General features: G+C 43.7%; 1 protein-coding gene across 1 annotated transcript; it reads left to right on the top strand.

Moving 5' to 3' along the window:
- Window positions 1-925: 925 nt before the first annotated feature.
- Window positions 926-4,194, top strand: LOC141594921 (uncharacterized). The gene is made up of 2 exons (XM_074414901.1): window positions 926-4,080; window positions 4,179-4,194. The coding sequence occupies exons 1-2, from the start codon at window positions 926-928 to the stop codon at window positions 4,192-4,194; spliced, it is 3,171 nt and encodes a 1,056-aa protein (XP_074271002.1).
- Window positions 4,195-16,296: the final 12,102 nt, after the last annotated feature.

Genomic DNA, 16,296 nt, shown 5'->3' on the forward strand with positions numbered 1-16,296 from the left:
TCCATTGGAGAAATGCATAACCCTCAAAGAAAAGATAATGCAGTTAGCCGAAGACGGGAAATTTCTCTTGGACCTCGACGATGTCGCTGAGTCCAATTACATCGCAGCTCAAGTAAACGACGAAGGTGTTAAAACATGTCCTACTTCGGCAGTTAAAGGATGTGTGCAAATGATTCAGTTTGGAACTTTTGAGCCGGTGAGTGTTGTCATGCCCGGAGAATTGAAGTCTGTCATATCACCAACTTCCGCCGCTCAGAATCTAGAAAACGACGACGAAGGGTGGATCCTCGTGACTAGGCGTCGACGAAAGAATCAAGGTAGAGAAGTATCAGTACCCCAAGTGCCAAGACGTCAAAAGTCAACTCGTCAGAAAGTGAGGAAATCTTCATTGAAGAAAGATAGAGGGTTCGTCTTGGATTCTTCACCAGATGTCACGTCGTTTAAAGAAATCAAATAGAGATTACGTCAAGTTGTGACGTTGGAGAATTATTTTCCCAAGTCCTATCTTCCTAAAGTTTCGGTGAGCACCGTGTCTTCTACCGTCATTGAAGATGAAAACTGTAAAGATGATGGGGCTAAAGAATTTCCCTCAAATCTGACCGATGGTGCAAAGATTGATGCAATCTTAGACGCACTGCCTTTGCGTATGGGATGGCAACAAATGTTCCACTTGCCCGAAGAGATGCGTCAATAATTGTCTTTGGCGATCCTCCAACCGGAAGTGTATGCTGATAAACTTAAAGCCGCGGGAGAGCCTGCAGATCAATCCAAAAAATGTGTTACTTGCAATGTCGCTCTCGCTTTTAGTGATGAAGATTTGCTACTAGGATCAAAGTTGCACAATCGCCCTTTGTTTGTATCTGGATACATTCGAGAGAAGAAGGTGAGTCGCATCTTGGTCGATGGAGGTTCAGCCGTCAACATAATGCCGAAAGCCACTATGGAAGAACTAAGGATTTCTGTAAGTGAACTAGCCAAAAGTCGCTTGATGATCCAAGGATTCAATCTCGGAGGACAAAAAGCAATTGGCATGATCCGTGTCGAAATCTCGATGGGAGATATGTTATCCACCACACTTTTCCAAGTAATTGATGCCAAAACGTCGTACAAGTTGTTGCTTGGTCGACCTTGGCTTCACGAGAATGGTGTTGTAGCGTCAACTCTACACCAATGCCTAAAATATTACAGAGATGGCGAAAAGAAAATAAATGGTGATGTGAAGCCCTTTTCTACGGTGGAATCCTACTTTGCCGACGCTCGATTCTATGAAGAGCAGGATGAGCCAAGTGAGATGTTGCCATCCTCGATCATTTCGACGGGAACCAGAATTTCAAAAAAGGTAGACGATTCTAAAGTTCTGGAGGCAAAGGAGTCGATGAGAGTCGAGAATCACGAGAGCGTTCTCAAAGAGGCTAGTCAAACAAATGTGAACTCTGGCGGAAAGAAAGTTTCTCTAATCCCGCAGAAAGCGACGCCGATTCTTAAGTACGTACCAAAATCAAGGCGTAAATATGGAGAGACACCGTTTGCAGAGTGCGCACCTGAAAGTAAAGCGTCCACATCAACTAGAACAATTGACGATAAAGATTTGCAAACTCTGAAAAACAATGTCATCGTTCCGGTTGCAAGAACAAATCACTCTACAACGAGTAAACAACCCCTACCTGGCTTTACGACAGCATCGATGAAAAAGGACCACACAGGTCCCGAAGAGTCGACAAAGGGACGATTCGATCCAAATGCTTACAAGCTCATGTCGAAATCTGGTTACGATTTTAAGAATCCAATTTCATTGGGGCAAGTGATTGAAGTTACCCCGTATGGTATGAATCAAACACAAAAGAAGTTGCACCAAGAAGGCAACACGCTTGATGTCGGAAAGGTTGGTATCGGTTTTTCGCCTCCTGAACCCATTAGGATTTCTGCACGACGTAAGGCGAAGCAAGCTTCATCACAATATATTGCCGCAGATCTCGAAGAAAGTGAAGGCGAGAACACTGAAATGCTTTCGCAAAGGTCTGTTTTTGACAGGCTAGGTCGACCAACTTCTACTCCTCGCTCTTCTGTATTCAACAGGTTGGGAGAAAGGGAAGAGACAGTCCGCGTGCAATTAACTTCAGACCCGCAACAACAAAGACAAAGTGCGTCGGTGTTCACTCGCATTGGAAGAAATGAGGTGAAGAAATCAGTTTTTAGTCGCATTGGTAACTCCAAGGTGCAGAAGAGGTGCCGACAAAAACAAAAGAAGTCCTCAAAAACAGAAGTTGCTATTGACCTCAGCAAAGATATCCACAGTGTCATTCCCTCTAAAATGAAACGTCATCATGAAGTGGAAATAACTATGGATAAGTCGTTGAAAGTAAAAAGTCGTACTGTTATCTTCACAAATCCACAAGAGGAGTCGAGTCAAAGGAAAATCGCTCGGGATTTTGTCTCGTCTAACCATGTGACGGCACAAGAATGCCCGAATTTAGAAGACGAGATAGAGGTTGGTGAAATTCCGAAAACTCTTGAAGACGGGGTCCAAGCGACGGTTGACGACTTGAAAGGAATCAACCTAGGCACAAATGAGGAGCCTCGACCCGTCTATGTAAGTTCCCTTCTGACGGTTCAAGAGCAAACGGAATATGTGGAGCTTCTATCAGAATATAAAGATGTGTTTGCCTGGAGCTATCAAGAAATGCCCAGCCTAAGCCCAAAAATCGCAGTTCATCGACTTGCAATAAGGAAAGGCGTTTCTCCAAAGAAGCAACCACGAAGACGATTTCGGCCAGAAATGTTGCCTGAAATTGAAGCAGAGGTAAACAAATTAATCGACGCAGGATTTATTCGGGAGGTCAAGTATCCGACGTGGATTGCTAACATTGTCCCGGTAAAAAAGAAAAACGGACAACTCTGTATTTGTGTCGACTTTCGAGATTTGAACGATGCTTGTACAAAGGATGATTTCCCGCTTCCAGTTACGGAGATCATGATTGACGCCACGACCGGGCACGAAGCATTGTCATTCATGGATTGCACCGCTGGATATAATCAAATCCAAATGGCGCCAGAAGATGAAGAAGCCACTGGGTTTCGAACACCAAAGGGCATATTTTTCTATAAGGTAATGCCCTTTGGGTTGAAGAATGCAGGAGCCACATATCAGCGAGCTATGCAGAAAATTTTCGATGATATGCTACATGACATTGTTGAGTGCTACGTTGATGATCTTGTTGTTAAATCCAAGAAAAAGGTCGATCACGTGAAAGATCTTCGAACGGTTTTCGAGAGACTACGAAAGTGCAAGCTCAAGATGAATCCTTTAAAATGCGCTTTTGGTGTTAGCTCGGGCAAGTTTTTGGGTTTCATCGTACGTCATCGAGGAATTGAGATAGATCAATCCAAAATCAAGGCAATAAAAGACATGCATGAACCGTCTACACTTAAAGATCTTCGAAGTCTTCAAGGTCGTTTAGCTTACATACACCGATTCATTTCCAATTTGGCAAGACGATGTCACCCTTTTAGTCATCTAATGAAAAAAGGTGCTCCTTTCGAGTGGGACGAATCGTGTCGGAAAGCTTTCGATGACATCAAGAAGTATTTGTCAAATCCTCCAGTATTAGGAGCGCCAATTCCTGGGAAGTCGATCATTCTGTACATATCGGCCCAAGAACACTCGATGGGGGCATTATGTGCTCAAGAGAATGAAGACGGTAAAGAAAGAGCCCTATACTATTTGAGTCGCACACTTGTTGGAGCCGAATTGGGATATTCGCCCATTGAGAAGATGTGTTTAGCTCTCATCTTCGCCATCCAAAAGTTGCGCCATTACTTTCAAGCTCACACCGTCCACGTCATTTCTAAAGCTGATCCGATAAAGTACATTTTGTCGAGGCCAGTGCTTTCGGGACGACTCGCCAAATGGGCTGTGCTGTTGAAGCAGTATGACATAGTTTACATTCGTCAAAAGGCTGTCAAGGGACAAGCGTTGGCAGATTTCTTACCGGATCATCCAGTTCCGGGAAAATGGAGCTTCTCTGACGAACTTCCCGGAGAAGGAGTCTTCTACATTGACGTTCTTCCTTCTTGGCAGATGTACTTTGATGGAGCCGCGCGACAAGACGGAGCAGGAGCCGGAGTCATATTCATTTCGCCGGAAAAACATCTCCTGACATATTCATTCATACTTTCAGAGTTGTGCACAAATAACGCTGTAGACACCTCGTTTCTGCACCTCCCGCAAACCACCCGGTGATGATTGGGCCGCATGTTTGATTCGCGGAACGATTTATGACAGTTCGTAAGATTATCGTCAAGTGTTTGCTCAAATATTAACGTCAACCTCTTAGTTGTCATCTACGTCCTGATACGGTCGTTTTGGCAGTAATTAGAGTACATTCGGAGTCCGGGTCAAAAACCGTCTCCATTTTCTGATAACTGTTAAATCCCGAGTCGGAATGTTCTGGAATGTTCCGGATATTTCTATTCCATATTTCACAAATTTTATCTTTTGGCAAATAATATCCCGTAATATTCATAAGATAATCGAATTATTTTCGTCCTACCATAACTCAAACGCGGAAATCTTTCTTAAGCAGGAGGAAACCTCCTGGGAATAGACGCAGCAGGCGCTGCGCCTCTTCCAAGGGACGCAGTGACTGCTGCGCCTCTTCCCAGGCCCTTCTTTGTATGATTTACGTATCTTTTTTATATCTTTCCGAGATTCACTTCCAAAGAGTCTCCGAAACCCTATTCCTTCACGTGATTAGTATAAATAGGAGCTTTCGTTCCTCATATTTCTCACGCGAGTGTCCGCCCTTCTCTTCTCCCTTTGCATTCTAGACTTCGTTCTTACTAATTGGCGCCTACGTGCTTGGACTTCCGACCACGTAAGCTCGGATCTTTCCGGGTACCAGCCTCTCCGTTGCATGACCGACCAATTTGACCAACTACACTCAATCAACTTAATTAATCAATCATTTTCCTCTTACGAGGGCACTCTCTTTGCATTCGCGTCGAGCATTCACTAGTCGATTTCTTAGTTCATCTCGTTCCGTCAACATGTAAGTCTGAGGGTGTACAATTCCTCTTTTGTTTATTGTAGTTTATGAATTATCGTTGTAAGATTTATGTCGAAAACATCCTTAAAATCGATTTCTAAAACCGTGCTTTTAAACTCTGTTTTTGCGGATTTCCAGTAGACAGACGTCGAGAAAAGACGCAAGAATCGCTGCGCCTCTTCGAAGGAGCGCGATTCTGCTGCGCCTCTTCGTGAGGCCGCCGCAGATTCTCGCTTCTTTTCTTCTTCCTCGTCCTCTCGTAATTCGTCTTTCTTTCTTTTTATTTATTTGTTCTTAATTCGTTCGTATAATCATCGTCAATAATTCATATGTATATTATTCCTTCATCATTAACATGTTTTAATTATTCAAATCCGACTTAAATCCCAAGTAATCTCATATTTGCGGGTTTTCGTCATTTAATTCAACCCGGATTTTAGAGATTCGATTTGCTCATATTGGGTTTCTGGAATTCGCCTTTGATATAGTTTCGTCTGTTTATTCACAAATTCATTGTATATTCGTCATATATTCATCATATCTAATGTTAGTTAATTGATTTTAATAGAGGACTCATTCATTAACATCGTTCCTTCGTGTAATTAATCCGTCTAATTCCGTCTCATTCATGTTTTACTGTTTTATGACTCATTCATATGCTAAATAATACATTAAATCACTTTCATCCGAGTACATAATTTAATCAATCATCAAATTTATCAATCGACATTAACGGTTTGCGATTAAAAGACGGCAGAACTCACCCTTTGAACAGACGCAAAGCTGCTGCGCCTCTTCCGAGGGCGCAGCGATCTCTTTGCGCTGTTCTGTGATGAGTTACGCCTCACGAACTCCTTTTCTGCCTTGAACTAGTTTAATTAGTTTACGTATTGATTAACTAACATCCGTAATATCACTAATTCCTGTTCGTTAATTTATTGGTTTAATTTTGTCCTTTTATTCTCTTATTCCCTTTTCTCAAATCATCCGTTTTAAAGGTATTTTCGACATAAATCGCCTAATTCAATGTAATATAATTTCTTTTATTGTATTTCTTTTATTGCTTGTATGTTTTCACATGTAAATCAACATTAAATCCAACTTCGACCAAATTGTGTGCTTAATTACGTGTCAACCGACTTAGTCTAATTCTCACATGCTAGGATTAATCCATGGATGTTGCATTGCATGCATATAGCCGACGATATATCAAGTACGAATAAACTTCCCTAATCATTAGTAGAGGCCGCTATCGAGGCGGGCGGGATTAGGTGTTCGATCAAAAGAGCTTCCTAATACGTACCCTCACCCCTTACTCCAGATCTCCGTGAGCACCCGTGTTCATTGGCATCCACGAGAGTCATTCTAGACATAGAATGCTAAGGGTAACGATTGCTTAGTGTTCATGTCACTACTTTGTGTCTTGACATGACACGAGGTATTCGAACGGTTCCAATTTCCCATAAAAATTGGTGGCGACTCCATACAAAATGCAAACGCTTGTTTTCGCTCCTCACCAAGCGCCCCCGTGGCGGCCTCCTGTCACAGTTTGGCGACTCATTGGGGATAATACACTTACGTGTAGCTAGGGTGAAACTCGAACAAGGTTAGGGAATAGTTTGTACAAGACAATTGTCGGTTTTCATAACTCGGTTTTCCTAGACCGTTTAATTCGGCCTTCCTAGGCCCAACCCAACCCATTCGACCAATCGTCCCGTCTAAACGATCCTAATTCTGATTTGGGCCTGAGGATGGATAGCGATTGACGTCATCCATACCATGATGCTTACTCTTGTTTGTATCAAGGGCCTTCACTACTTGAGGAAATGGACTAGGAATCGGCCTTACTCTTGTTTGGCACGAGCCTCTCCACAGACTTCGGGTTTGATGGTTCGGTATGGCAACCCACCCTTTAAACCAAAACCCTTTTAAATGCACTCAGCATCCCGTTATAATGCTTGTATAAATATGTAAACCTTACGTGATCACCACTTCTAAACAAAACCATGACGAATTTTCAAAAAATCAAAATCCTTTTTTCAAACAGGAATTTCGAAAAAATAGGCCTTCAATTAGCGCAAAATCCGGTCAAAACTCTGTCCTTTTGTCGCGTCAAAATTCGGGCCACAAGCCCATTTCAAAACCTCACTTCGAGTCCACTCCTACAACTACACTACAGTTGACTAGGACACACATTTTCAAAGACCTTGTCTTTCTTCAAAACTCACTCAACACAAGTGGCACACACCCACTTCACGAGTCAAAGCTTTTCCTCTTTTAGCAAGTGTGATAGAATGGTCGATCGTGTTTTGATTCGTCGCCGATCTCTTATCCAGTTTCCAAGATGCCTGGGTCAAGTGATGAAACGAACATCCAGCAAATTCAAGAAAGTAATGATCGAATCCTAGCCGCAATAACCAAAATGCAAATCACTCAAGAACAAACCTATGACCGCCTTGAACTTATCGAAGGCCGTATCTTTGATGTAGAGGGAAAGCTGCCTCCCCCTAAAGGTGGAGTACTACAATTTTCCGACGACGAGTCTAAAGATGAGAATCCTGTCCTAGGAACAACCGCAGCTGAGAAAAGACTCCAATACCTAGAGGAGCAATTGATGTACCTTAAGGGGGATGACATTTATAGGGAGAACAATCGCAAGTATGAAGCCGTCAATTCCAAATTGCCCACTAACTTTAGCATGACGGATATCCCTAAGTTTAAAGGACATGAGAACCCTTTGAACCACATCCGCGCCTTCAAGGACTACATGTCTATCAAAGGCATCAAACCCGAGATGTTCTTAAGGATCTTTCCTTCATCTCTTGACACCATCCCAAAGCAATGGTTCTACACTTTAGATCACAAAAAGGTCGCTACTTGGGAAGACGCTGCGATCGAGTTCTCGAAACAGTACGCGGATAATGCCGAAATCCAAGTCAACATGCGTACTCTAGAGGTTCTTACCCAAAATGACAAAGAAGGATTCACCGACTTCCTAAGTAGGTGGAGGAAGACTAGTACTCAACTAGTTGAACGCCCGGATGAGGCCACCCTCGTGGAAAAGTTCGTGGATAATCTCAAACCCATATATGCCAACCATTTGAGATATCAAAACATCAAGACCTTCAAGGACTTAACTGTACTAGGGACACGAATCGAAGATGACATCCGTAAAGGACTCTTGTCCAAAACGGTAGGTCGGGGATATCAAGGGTCCACGAGTCGTTCATACGGCTCTACTAGCAAGACTGACGAAGTTAACCTTCTCGAGCCATCCAAGAAAACTAGCCCACCAAGGAAGTTCACAAACCTTGGGGATACGTACTCCAACGCTCTAAAAAGACTAATGAAGCAAGGTAAACTCCAACCCATTGGGCCTACTCCCGAACCCGAAAAGAAGTCCAAATTCAGGATGAAAACTCTTCTTGTGAATACCATAGGGGCAAAGGGCACGACACAGAAAAATGCTACAAGTTGAAACACGTGCTTCAAGATATGATCGAAGATGGTCGACTTCCAATTCCACCAGTAGGTAAGCCCAACAACACTCAGAATCCTCTTGGAGTTCTAGTGATTACAAGTGACGAATCTACCTTAGATTGCTCACATCTCATTTCTCCCACCGAAAATGAAATTCATGCAATTGAGAAAGAAAGACTCTACTCTACCATCTCCCCTACCATTTCCGACTTCATCGCATGGGCAAGGAGTGTAGATAGACAAGTGTGGGAACTAGAAAACATGGTAACGGCCTTACGCCACCCCAATGCAATGCCTAAAGAGCGCGTACCATTGATCTTCTCTCAAAATGCCACTATGCAAGAAGTAGTCGCCGTGCTTGATAAACTAGTCGACCAAATCATACAACTAGAAAGTGATATCATGAGGATGAAGGAACTAGCTGCAATCAATGGGGTTTGGGCCGATGACGATGAAGACGAATACCTCATTGAAAACTCCTTAGTCAAAGAAATAGTCCAAAATGGTGAAGACCAAGATGTGGATCACCTAACTCGTTCGGGTCGCCCATATCAAAGCACTACTCAAAACGGTCCAACCAATGTCATCACACCAAATGACAACGAAGACGACCCCACCGATCATTTGCTCAAACAATTACAGAAAACCAAGGCTGATCTTTCAGTCTGGCAACTAGTGGCAAGCTCATTTCCGCATCGCCAAGCTTTACTGTAAGCTTTGGCCAAATTGAATGTAGCGCATAACTCTACTCCCGAAGATGTAGTCAACTTGGTCTTCCAAGAATCACCGAGGCTAAGTAATCCTGTTACTTTCTCAGATGAAGACTTGCCACCTTTTGGCGCTAGTCACAACCATGCTCTATACATCACTGTCATTTGTCTAAAGAAGAATGTGCCAATGACTTTGGTAGATGATGGTTCCGCGGTCAACGTCATACCCCTCAAAACGGCATACAAGCTAGGCATGAAGGAGTCGGATTGGACTCCCACCAATCAAGGTGTACGTGCATATGACGGTACACGACGAAAAGTAGTTGGACTTGCTAGCCTAACCATAGCCACGGGACCAATCGAACGAAAAGTTAACTTCCAAATAGTGGACATCGAAGCTTCATTCAATATACTTCTGGGAAGGCCTTGGATTCACGCTTCTAAAGCGGTAACATCCACCCTTCATCAAAAGATCAAGATCCCACTAAATGGCAAAGTTGTGACGATCACTTCGTCACCCATCAAGGCAATAATCGAGAAACAATCAAACAATCAAGTCCTTGCGGATCCCATATACGAACTTGGAGGCTTCCAAAGTGTGAATGTCATAGAAAGTGAGTTGGCACCCTTATACTATAATCCCTACTCCAACTTGGTGGTCAACCACATACTCAAGTCTCAGGGATACTTCCCTGGAATGCCTTTGAACCCAATTCGGAAGAACACCTTCGCACCATACAAGAAAGGCAACTCGACAAGGATACCACTTGGACTAGGATACAAACCCACAACTGAAGAAGTTCTCGAAATGCTCGCTCAAGTCCAAAATCGCAAGTACGTGGGAGTCCAAATGAGGCCATATCTCCCCACTTTAAATGGATACTTCGTTCAAGAAGGAAGTTCAGAACTCTTTCATGGGTTTCCCGAACCTTGGCATTATCTTGAGAGGAAGTTAGCCGGAATCGAGATCTTTCATGATTGCTACTTCATTCCTCCCGAAACGGTTCCTACCGTCAAAACCCGTCAAGCACCTTGCTTCGACGAACAAGCTGTTAGCCTATTATTTGGAGAAGACCGATTCATTAGGGCCGCGCAGGATGAGATCATTACTATGATACTTCAGGACGATCGCTTCAACCCCACCGCGTTGATCACAGAAATCGACACAAAGCAGCAGAAAGGATGGAGAAAATCTATCAAATGGACCAACAACCAAGGAAGGCTCTTCAAACTCACTACTGGAGAAGGAGAGATGTTCAAAGGAGAACCAGAAGACGACGAGTTCGAGTCGGAGTCGGAGTCGGAGTCAGAGTCGGAGTCTAGAGAAGTCATTAGAGAGTCTACTCTGTTGTCATCCCCACTCCCTTCGTTTCTCCTAGCCTAGCATCGAGTAGTCACGGTAGTTCGGGGAATGCCCCAATTCTCTGTTCCTTTGCCGCCACCGACCATGGATCGGTTGGCTTCTTTGTTTCAACTTTACTCAAATCTTAATATGAATAAATCGAGTTCTCGCTTACTCTCGTGTTCTTCGAGTGCAATTCTGTTTATGATGATGCGAGGATGACCAAGACCCGGACTTGACCGAAATACCTCCCTACGTAGCCAAAGAAATATTACAGGAAGGGGAAGGGGAAGGAGGACCAGTAATAGAGGATACCGAACCCATCAACGTAGGAACCGAATTAGAACCCAAAGAACTTAGGATAGGGACTACCTTGAGCTCTACCGAAAGGGCCGATTTCATAGACCTCCTAAATGAATTCAAAGACGTTTTCGCTTGGTCCTACAAAGACATGCCAGGGATCGACAGGGATATCGCCGAACATAGGATTCCGATTAAGCCAGGTTTCAAACCTGTGAAACAGAAGCTTCGACGAATGAGAACAGAATGGGCTCTAAAGATTAAGGAAGAAGTGGACAAGCAATTCAAAGCCGGGTTCATCAAAGTTTCCGAGTACTCTGACTGGGTAGTTAACATAGTACCCGTACCCAAAAAGGATGGGAGAATCCGTGTTTGTGTTGACTTCAGGGACTTGAACAAAGCGAGTCCGAAAGATGACTTCCCTCTAACTCACATTGACATATTGGTAGACAATACTGCAGACCACGCGTTACTATCCTTCATGGATGGATATGCGGGTTATAACCAAATCAAGATGGCCATGGAAGATATGCACAAGACCGCTTTCGTCACCCAATGGGGAACATATTGCTATACAGTAATGCCATTCGGATTGATCAACGCCGTAGCTACATACCAACGCACCGCAACTACACTCCTACATGACATGATGCACAAAGAAGTTGAGGTATATGTAGACGACATGATCGTCAAATCCAAGGAAAGAGAGGGACACATTGCAAACCTTCGCAAGTTCTTCGCAAGGCTACAAAAGTACAACATGAGACTCAATCCTCAGAAATGCACATTCGGGGTAACATCCGGAAAACTCCTGGGATATGTTGTCAGCCAGCGCGGTATAGAAATAGATCCCTCAAAAATCAAAGCTCTGAACGAAATGCCGCAACCTCAAACAGAAAAAGAAGTCAGAGGATTCCTGGGAAAGGTACAATATATAAGTCGATTCATATCGAAACTTACCATGATTTGCGAGCCTATCTTCAAGAAACTCAAGAAAACAGACCACACCATGTGGGATGATGATTGTCAAAAGGCGTTTGACCGAATCAAGGAGATATTGGCTAAACCACCGGTGCTTATGCCGCCACAACGAGATCAACCTCTTGGTTTATATCTCACAGTAATTGAAACTGCCATGGGTGCTATGCTGGCTCAAACTGTAGGAAGTGAAGAAAGAGCTATTTACTATCTAAGTAAGAAATTCTTGGAATATGAATGCAAATACTCGCAACTCGAAAAGATATGCCTCGCTCTTGTGTGGGCAACGAAGAAGCTACGTCACTACATGCTTAGCTACTCCGTCAAGATATATTCCAAAATGGATCCAGTCAAATACCTCTTCGAGAAACCCGTCCTCAACGGACGTCTGGCAAGATGGACCCTGATGCTCTCAGAATTCGACCTCAAATATGTGCCACTAAAAGTCATAAAAGGTCGCGCCGTCGCCGAATTCTTAGCAGAAAATCCTATCAACGACGCACAAACCATAGACACTTGGTCATTTCCCGACGAGGATATACTTCAAACAGACGTAGACTCTTGGGACCTATACTTTGATGGAGCATCAAACTTAAGAGGGTTCGGGATAGGAGTGTTGCTCATTTCTCCTGAAGGTGAGCATACACCAATCGCTGTCAAACTCGACTTCGAGGTGACAAACAACGCTGCAGAGTATGAAGCTTGCCTCATTGGACTGCAAGCGGCATTAAGCTTAGGCATCAAAAACCTCCGAGTACATGGGGATTCATCACTGATCATCAATCAAGTTACAGGATCCTGGAAAATCCGAAGCGAAAGCCTCGCACCCTATCAAGCTAGGATAGACCAAGTGGCTCAATTCTTTGACCACGTGACCTACCTACACCTACCTCGGGAGGAAAATCAATTTGCAGACGCTCTTGCGAAACTTGCATCTTTGATAAATATGCCAGACCACATGGTAGAAATGCCTTTGTGTATTGAACGACGATCAGAACCGGCTTATGTCCATCAAATCACCGATGAAGAAGAAATCGCACAGGAACCCTGGTTCCAAGCGATCCTGAATTTCAAGCTCAATGGTACCTATCCACCGGATATGGACAAAAGGGGACAACGTGCTATACGCCTATTAGCTTCCCAATACATCCTGATGCAAGGAGAATTATACAAAAGAACACCTCTTGGTGTAGTCCTACGTTGCCTTGATCATTCACAGGCACGAAAGGTGATGGAAGAAGTCCACGACGGAGAATGCGGTCCTCACATGAGCGGGCCCATGATGGCAAAGAAAATCACACGCTTAGGATATTATTGGACTACCATGGAATCCGATTGCATCAAATACGTGAGACATTGCCACAACTGCCAAATCTTCGGGAATGTACAACATGTCCCTCCTTCGTTGCTATACACGATGACATCTCCTTGGCCATTCTCTGCATGGGGAATTGACATAATCGGGAAAATAACCCTAGCCGGAACAGGAGGTCACTGTTTCATTCTAGTAGCAATTGACTACTTCACCAAGTGGGTAGAAGCGGCTTCCTACACTGCTCTTACGGCTAAAAATGTGGCAAAATTCATACAAAACAACATCATCTGTCGATATGGTTGCCCACATGAGATCATCAGCGATAATGGGTCACACTTCCAAGCCGAAACCGAGCAATTGCTAGCCAAATACAAGATAAGCATCACCACTCTTCGCCCTATAGGCCACAGACTAACGGCGCGGTAGAGGCGGCAAACAAGAACGTTGTCACAATTCTCAAGAAAATGACTGACAACTATAGAGATTGGCCAAGCAAGATACCCTTTGCTTTATGGGGATATCGTACATCAGTTAGGACGCCCACTGGGGCTACTCCTTTCTATTTGACATACGGCATGGAGGCCGTACAACCAGTCGAGCTAGAAATACCATCCTTGCGTATTCTACTCGAAAGCCAAATCCCTGAAGCCGATTGGAAGAGAGATAGATATGAAGAACTCATCCTCCTGGATGAACGTAGGCTACGCGCCTTACATAATGTCCAAACATATCAAGCACGTATCAAACGAGCTTTCAACAAAAGAGTTAGGCCAAGAAACATCAAAGAAGGAGACTTAGTACTCAAATCGGTTAGAGCTCTTTTACCTGTCGACCCAAGGGGAAAATTCAAACCTAATTGGGCCGGACCGTACCTAGTCAAATCCATACTTCCAGGGGGTGCGGTTAGAATCACAGACCTAGATGGAAATGAGTTTTCGAACCCCACAAACCTTGACCAACTGAAACGATACTATGCCTAGATTAGGACAAACACGCGCCTCGCGTAAACCCATGTGTCGCTCTTGTGGCACTAAATAAACGGCCCCTGGCCTAGCTGAAATAAGCTAAGTGTCACTATGCTCTTGCATCTTGACAAGATTGTCATCCTCATATCATCAAATAAACTAAATTCGCACCTTGAGAACAAGCAAAAGCTCATGCTTATTTTCTATGTTCATTACAAGCTCTTGCTTCGAACAATTATTCTTTTACATTTACTCGAACTACGCGCAAGGGTTTGATTTCGCTTTTTTAAGTGAATACGTAGGCAATCCTTCACGGGATTCAACCCGCTATACCTAAAATGTAAATAGAAGGACATTTGCATTGCATTTGAAATTCGACAAGAATAATAAAAGAAAATCACAGCGGTTTCTTAACGATTCAACCTTTTTTATTCCTTTCATTTTCTAATAATAATAGTACGATACATAATAAAAATAGAATAGGCTAGGATTCTAAAAATCCCTCCTTTTTATTACAACAATAATAATAATCAAATAATAATAAAGGACTCGGGCTATTCCTCCATCTTTCCCTTGCCCTTGTCACTCTTGTCATACTTCTTGTCACGACCTCGAGCCGGGTGCTCTTGCACCACTTCAGACCTAATCACCAACGGTCTTTCTCGAGGCCTGACTCTTCCATTCTTGCTAACCACCATTTCCGCAACAGGAGTAGTCTTTGATTTCTTCGAAGGATGAATGACCTGAAATCCAGCTTCTTCTTCTCCTTCTGTCAGATGCTTCTCCTTCTCTTTCTCTCCCTCGCGCACCTTGTAGTCAACAGGCTCGCGTTTCCTCAGTCTCTCGCGCTCTTCCGAAGTCGCAGCCTTTCTCCACCTCAGATAGGAATCCGACACCCACAAAGCATTGGCGGAGAAGCTCAAGAACCACATGTTCCTTTGGGCCCATTTGACAGCCCACTCCCTTCGGCTCTCGGTGGTAAGCGCCACAGCAATCTGCGGAACGGTATCAAGCCTCGGGATAGTCTGTTTCAGCCCGACTTGCCTCATCAATCTTTCCGGAAAGATGCATACCATGAACTCCAATCCCGGAATGCGCACGGACCTAGTGGGATCCAAAGAAGACACTCCAGTGACAGACTTGAGATGCCACCACGGTACAACCCACCTAATCAACGGGCCATCATCATTCTTGACTTGTTCTTCCAATAGTCACAGACCGGTGAAGTCCACCATGTACAACCGCGTCCTCATCGCAATCATACGGGAATGATAGGAAAGTGCATGAAGCGGGGGCTCGAGCGATCGGAGAGCGTTCCATAAGCCAAACCTACCAAAAGCAGGTATTAGACACCAAAAAAAAAAAAAGAGCAAAAAAAAGCAAAAAAAAAACGAAAAAAAAAAAAGAGCAAAAAAAAAAAACGCAAAAAAAAAAAAAAAAAAAAAAAAACGAAAAAAAAAAAAAAAAAAAAAAAAAAAAAAAAAAAAAAAAAAAAAAAAAAAAAAAAAAACGAAAAAAGAAAAAGAGGTGTCTTTTACCTGTAAGATGACGGGACTCTCCAAGAATGGAAGATCGCGGTTGGATTTCCTATTATCCAAACCCAAGATAATCTCCCCTAAGCACAAACAAGCTGGGCTCTCAACGCGACTCCATTTGCTCGATAAGACCCAAAAGACGGGGATCACCTCGCAAATCTTCATCAACGTGCCCATGGAAGACGTACACATGCAGCAAACAAAAGCCGAAGGCTCTCCTCCTGGCAACATAAGAGACGGTGGGGTCCGCCCTGTTGATGAATCGGTCTACAAAGTCCAGCATTCTCACGCCTTTCGGGGTAACCAAGCGATCCACCTCAAGTCTAGTCAATCCAAGCAAGTCTCTGAATTTGGTCTTATACCCTTGTGAAGTGGAAGGAATGGCAGGTAAATGCTCAGGGTCCCACCCACCAATAGAAGCAATTTCTTAGGAAAAGGACAAATATCACCACGGGAACGCGAAAACATGACAATTTGGGTCCCAGTAGTCAAGGCAAGCATCCAAGAATGGTTTTACCACCTTAATGAGTTTCAAACTCAATAGAGACCCAAGGTTATGAGCACCCATGTCGTGCTTCTCAATATTCGAGAATTCATTAGTCCATTCCTTCAAGCGGATCTCCAAA

Source organism: Silene latifolia, chromosome 8, assembly GCF_048544455.1.
Source record: "Silene latifolia isolate original U9 population chromosome 8, ASM4854445v1, whole genome shotgun sequence".
Classification (NCBI taxonomy): domain Eukaryota; kingdom Viridiplantae; phylum Streptophyta; class Magnoliopsida; order Caryophyllales; family Caryophyllaceae; genus Silene; species Silene latifolia.

Coding starts and splice junctions, on each gene's coding strand:
- LOC141594921 (XM_074414901.1), top strand. CDS start 926: ATGCCGAAAGCCACTATGGAAGAACTAAGGATTTCTGTAAGTGAACTA.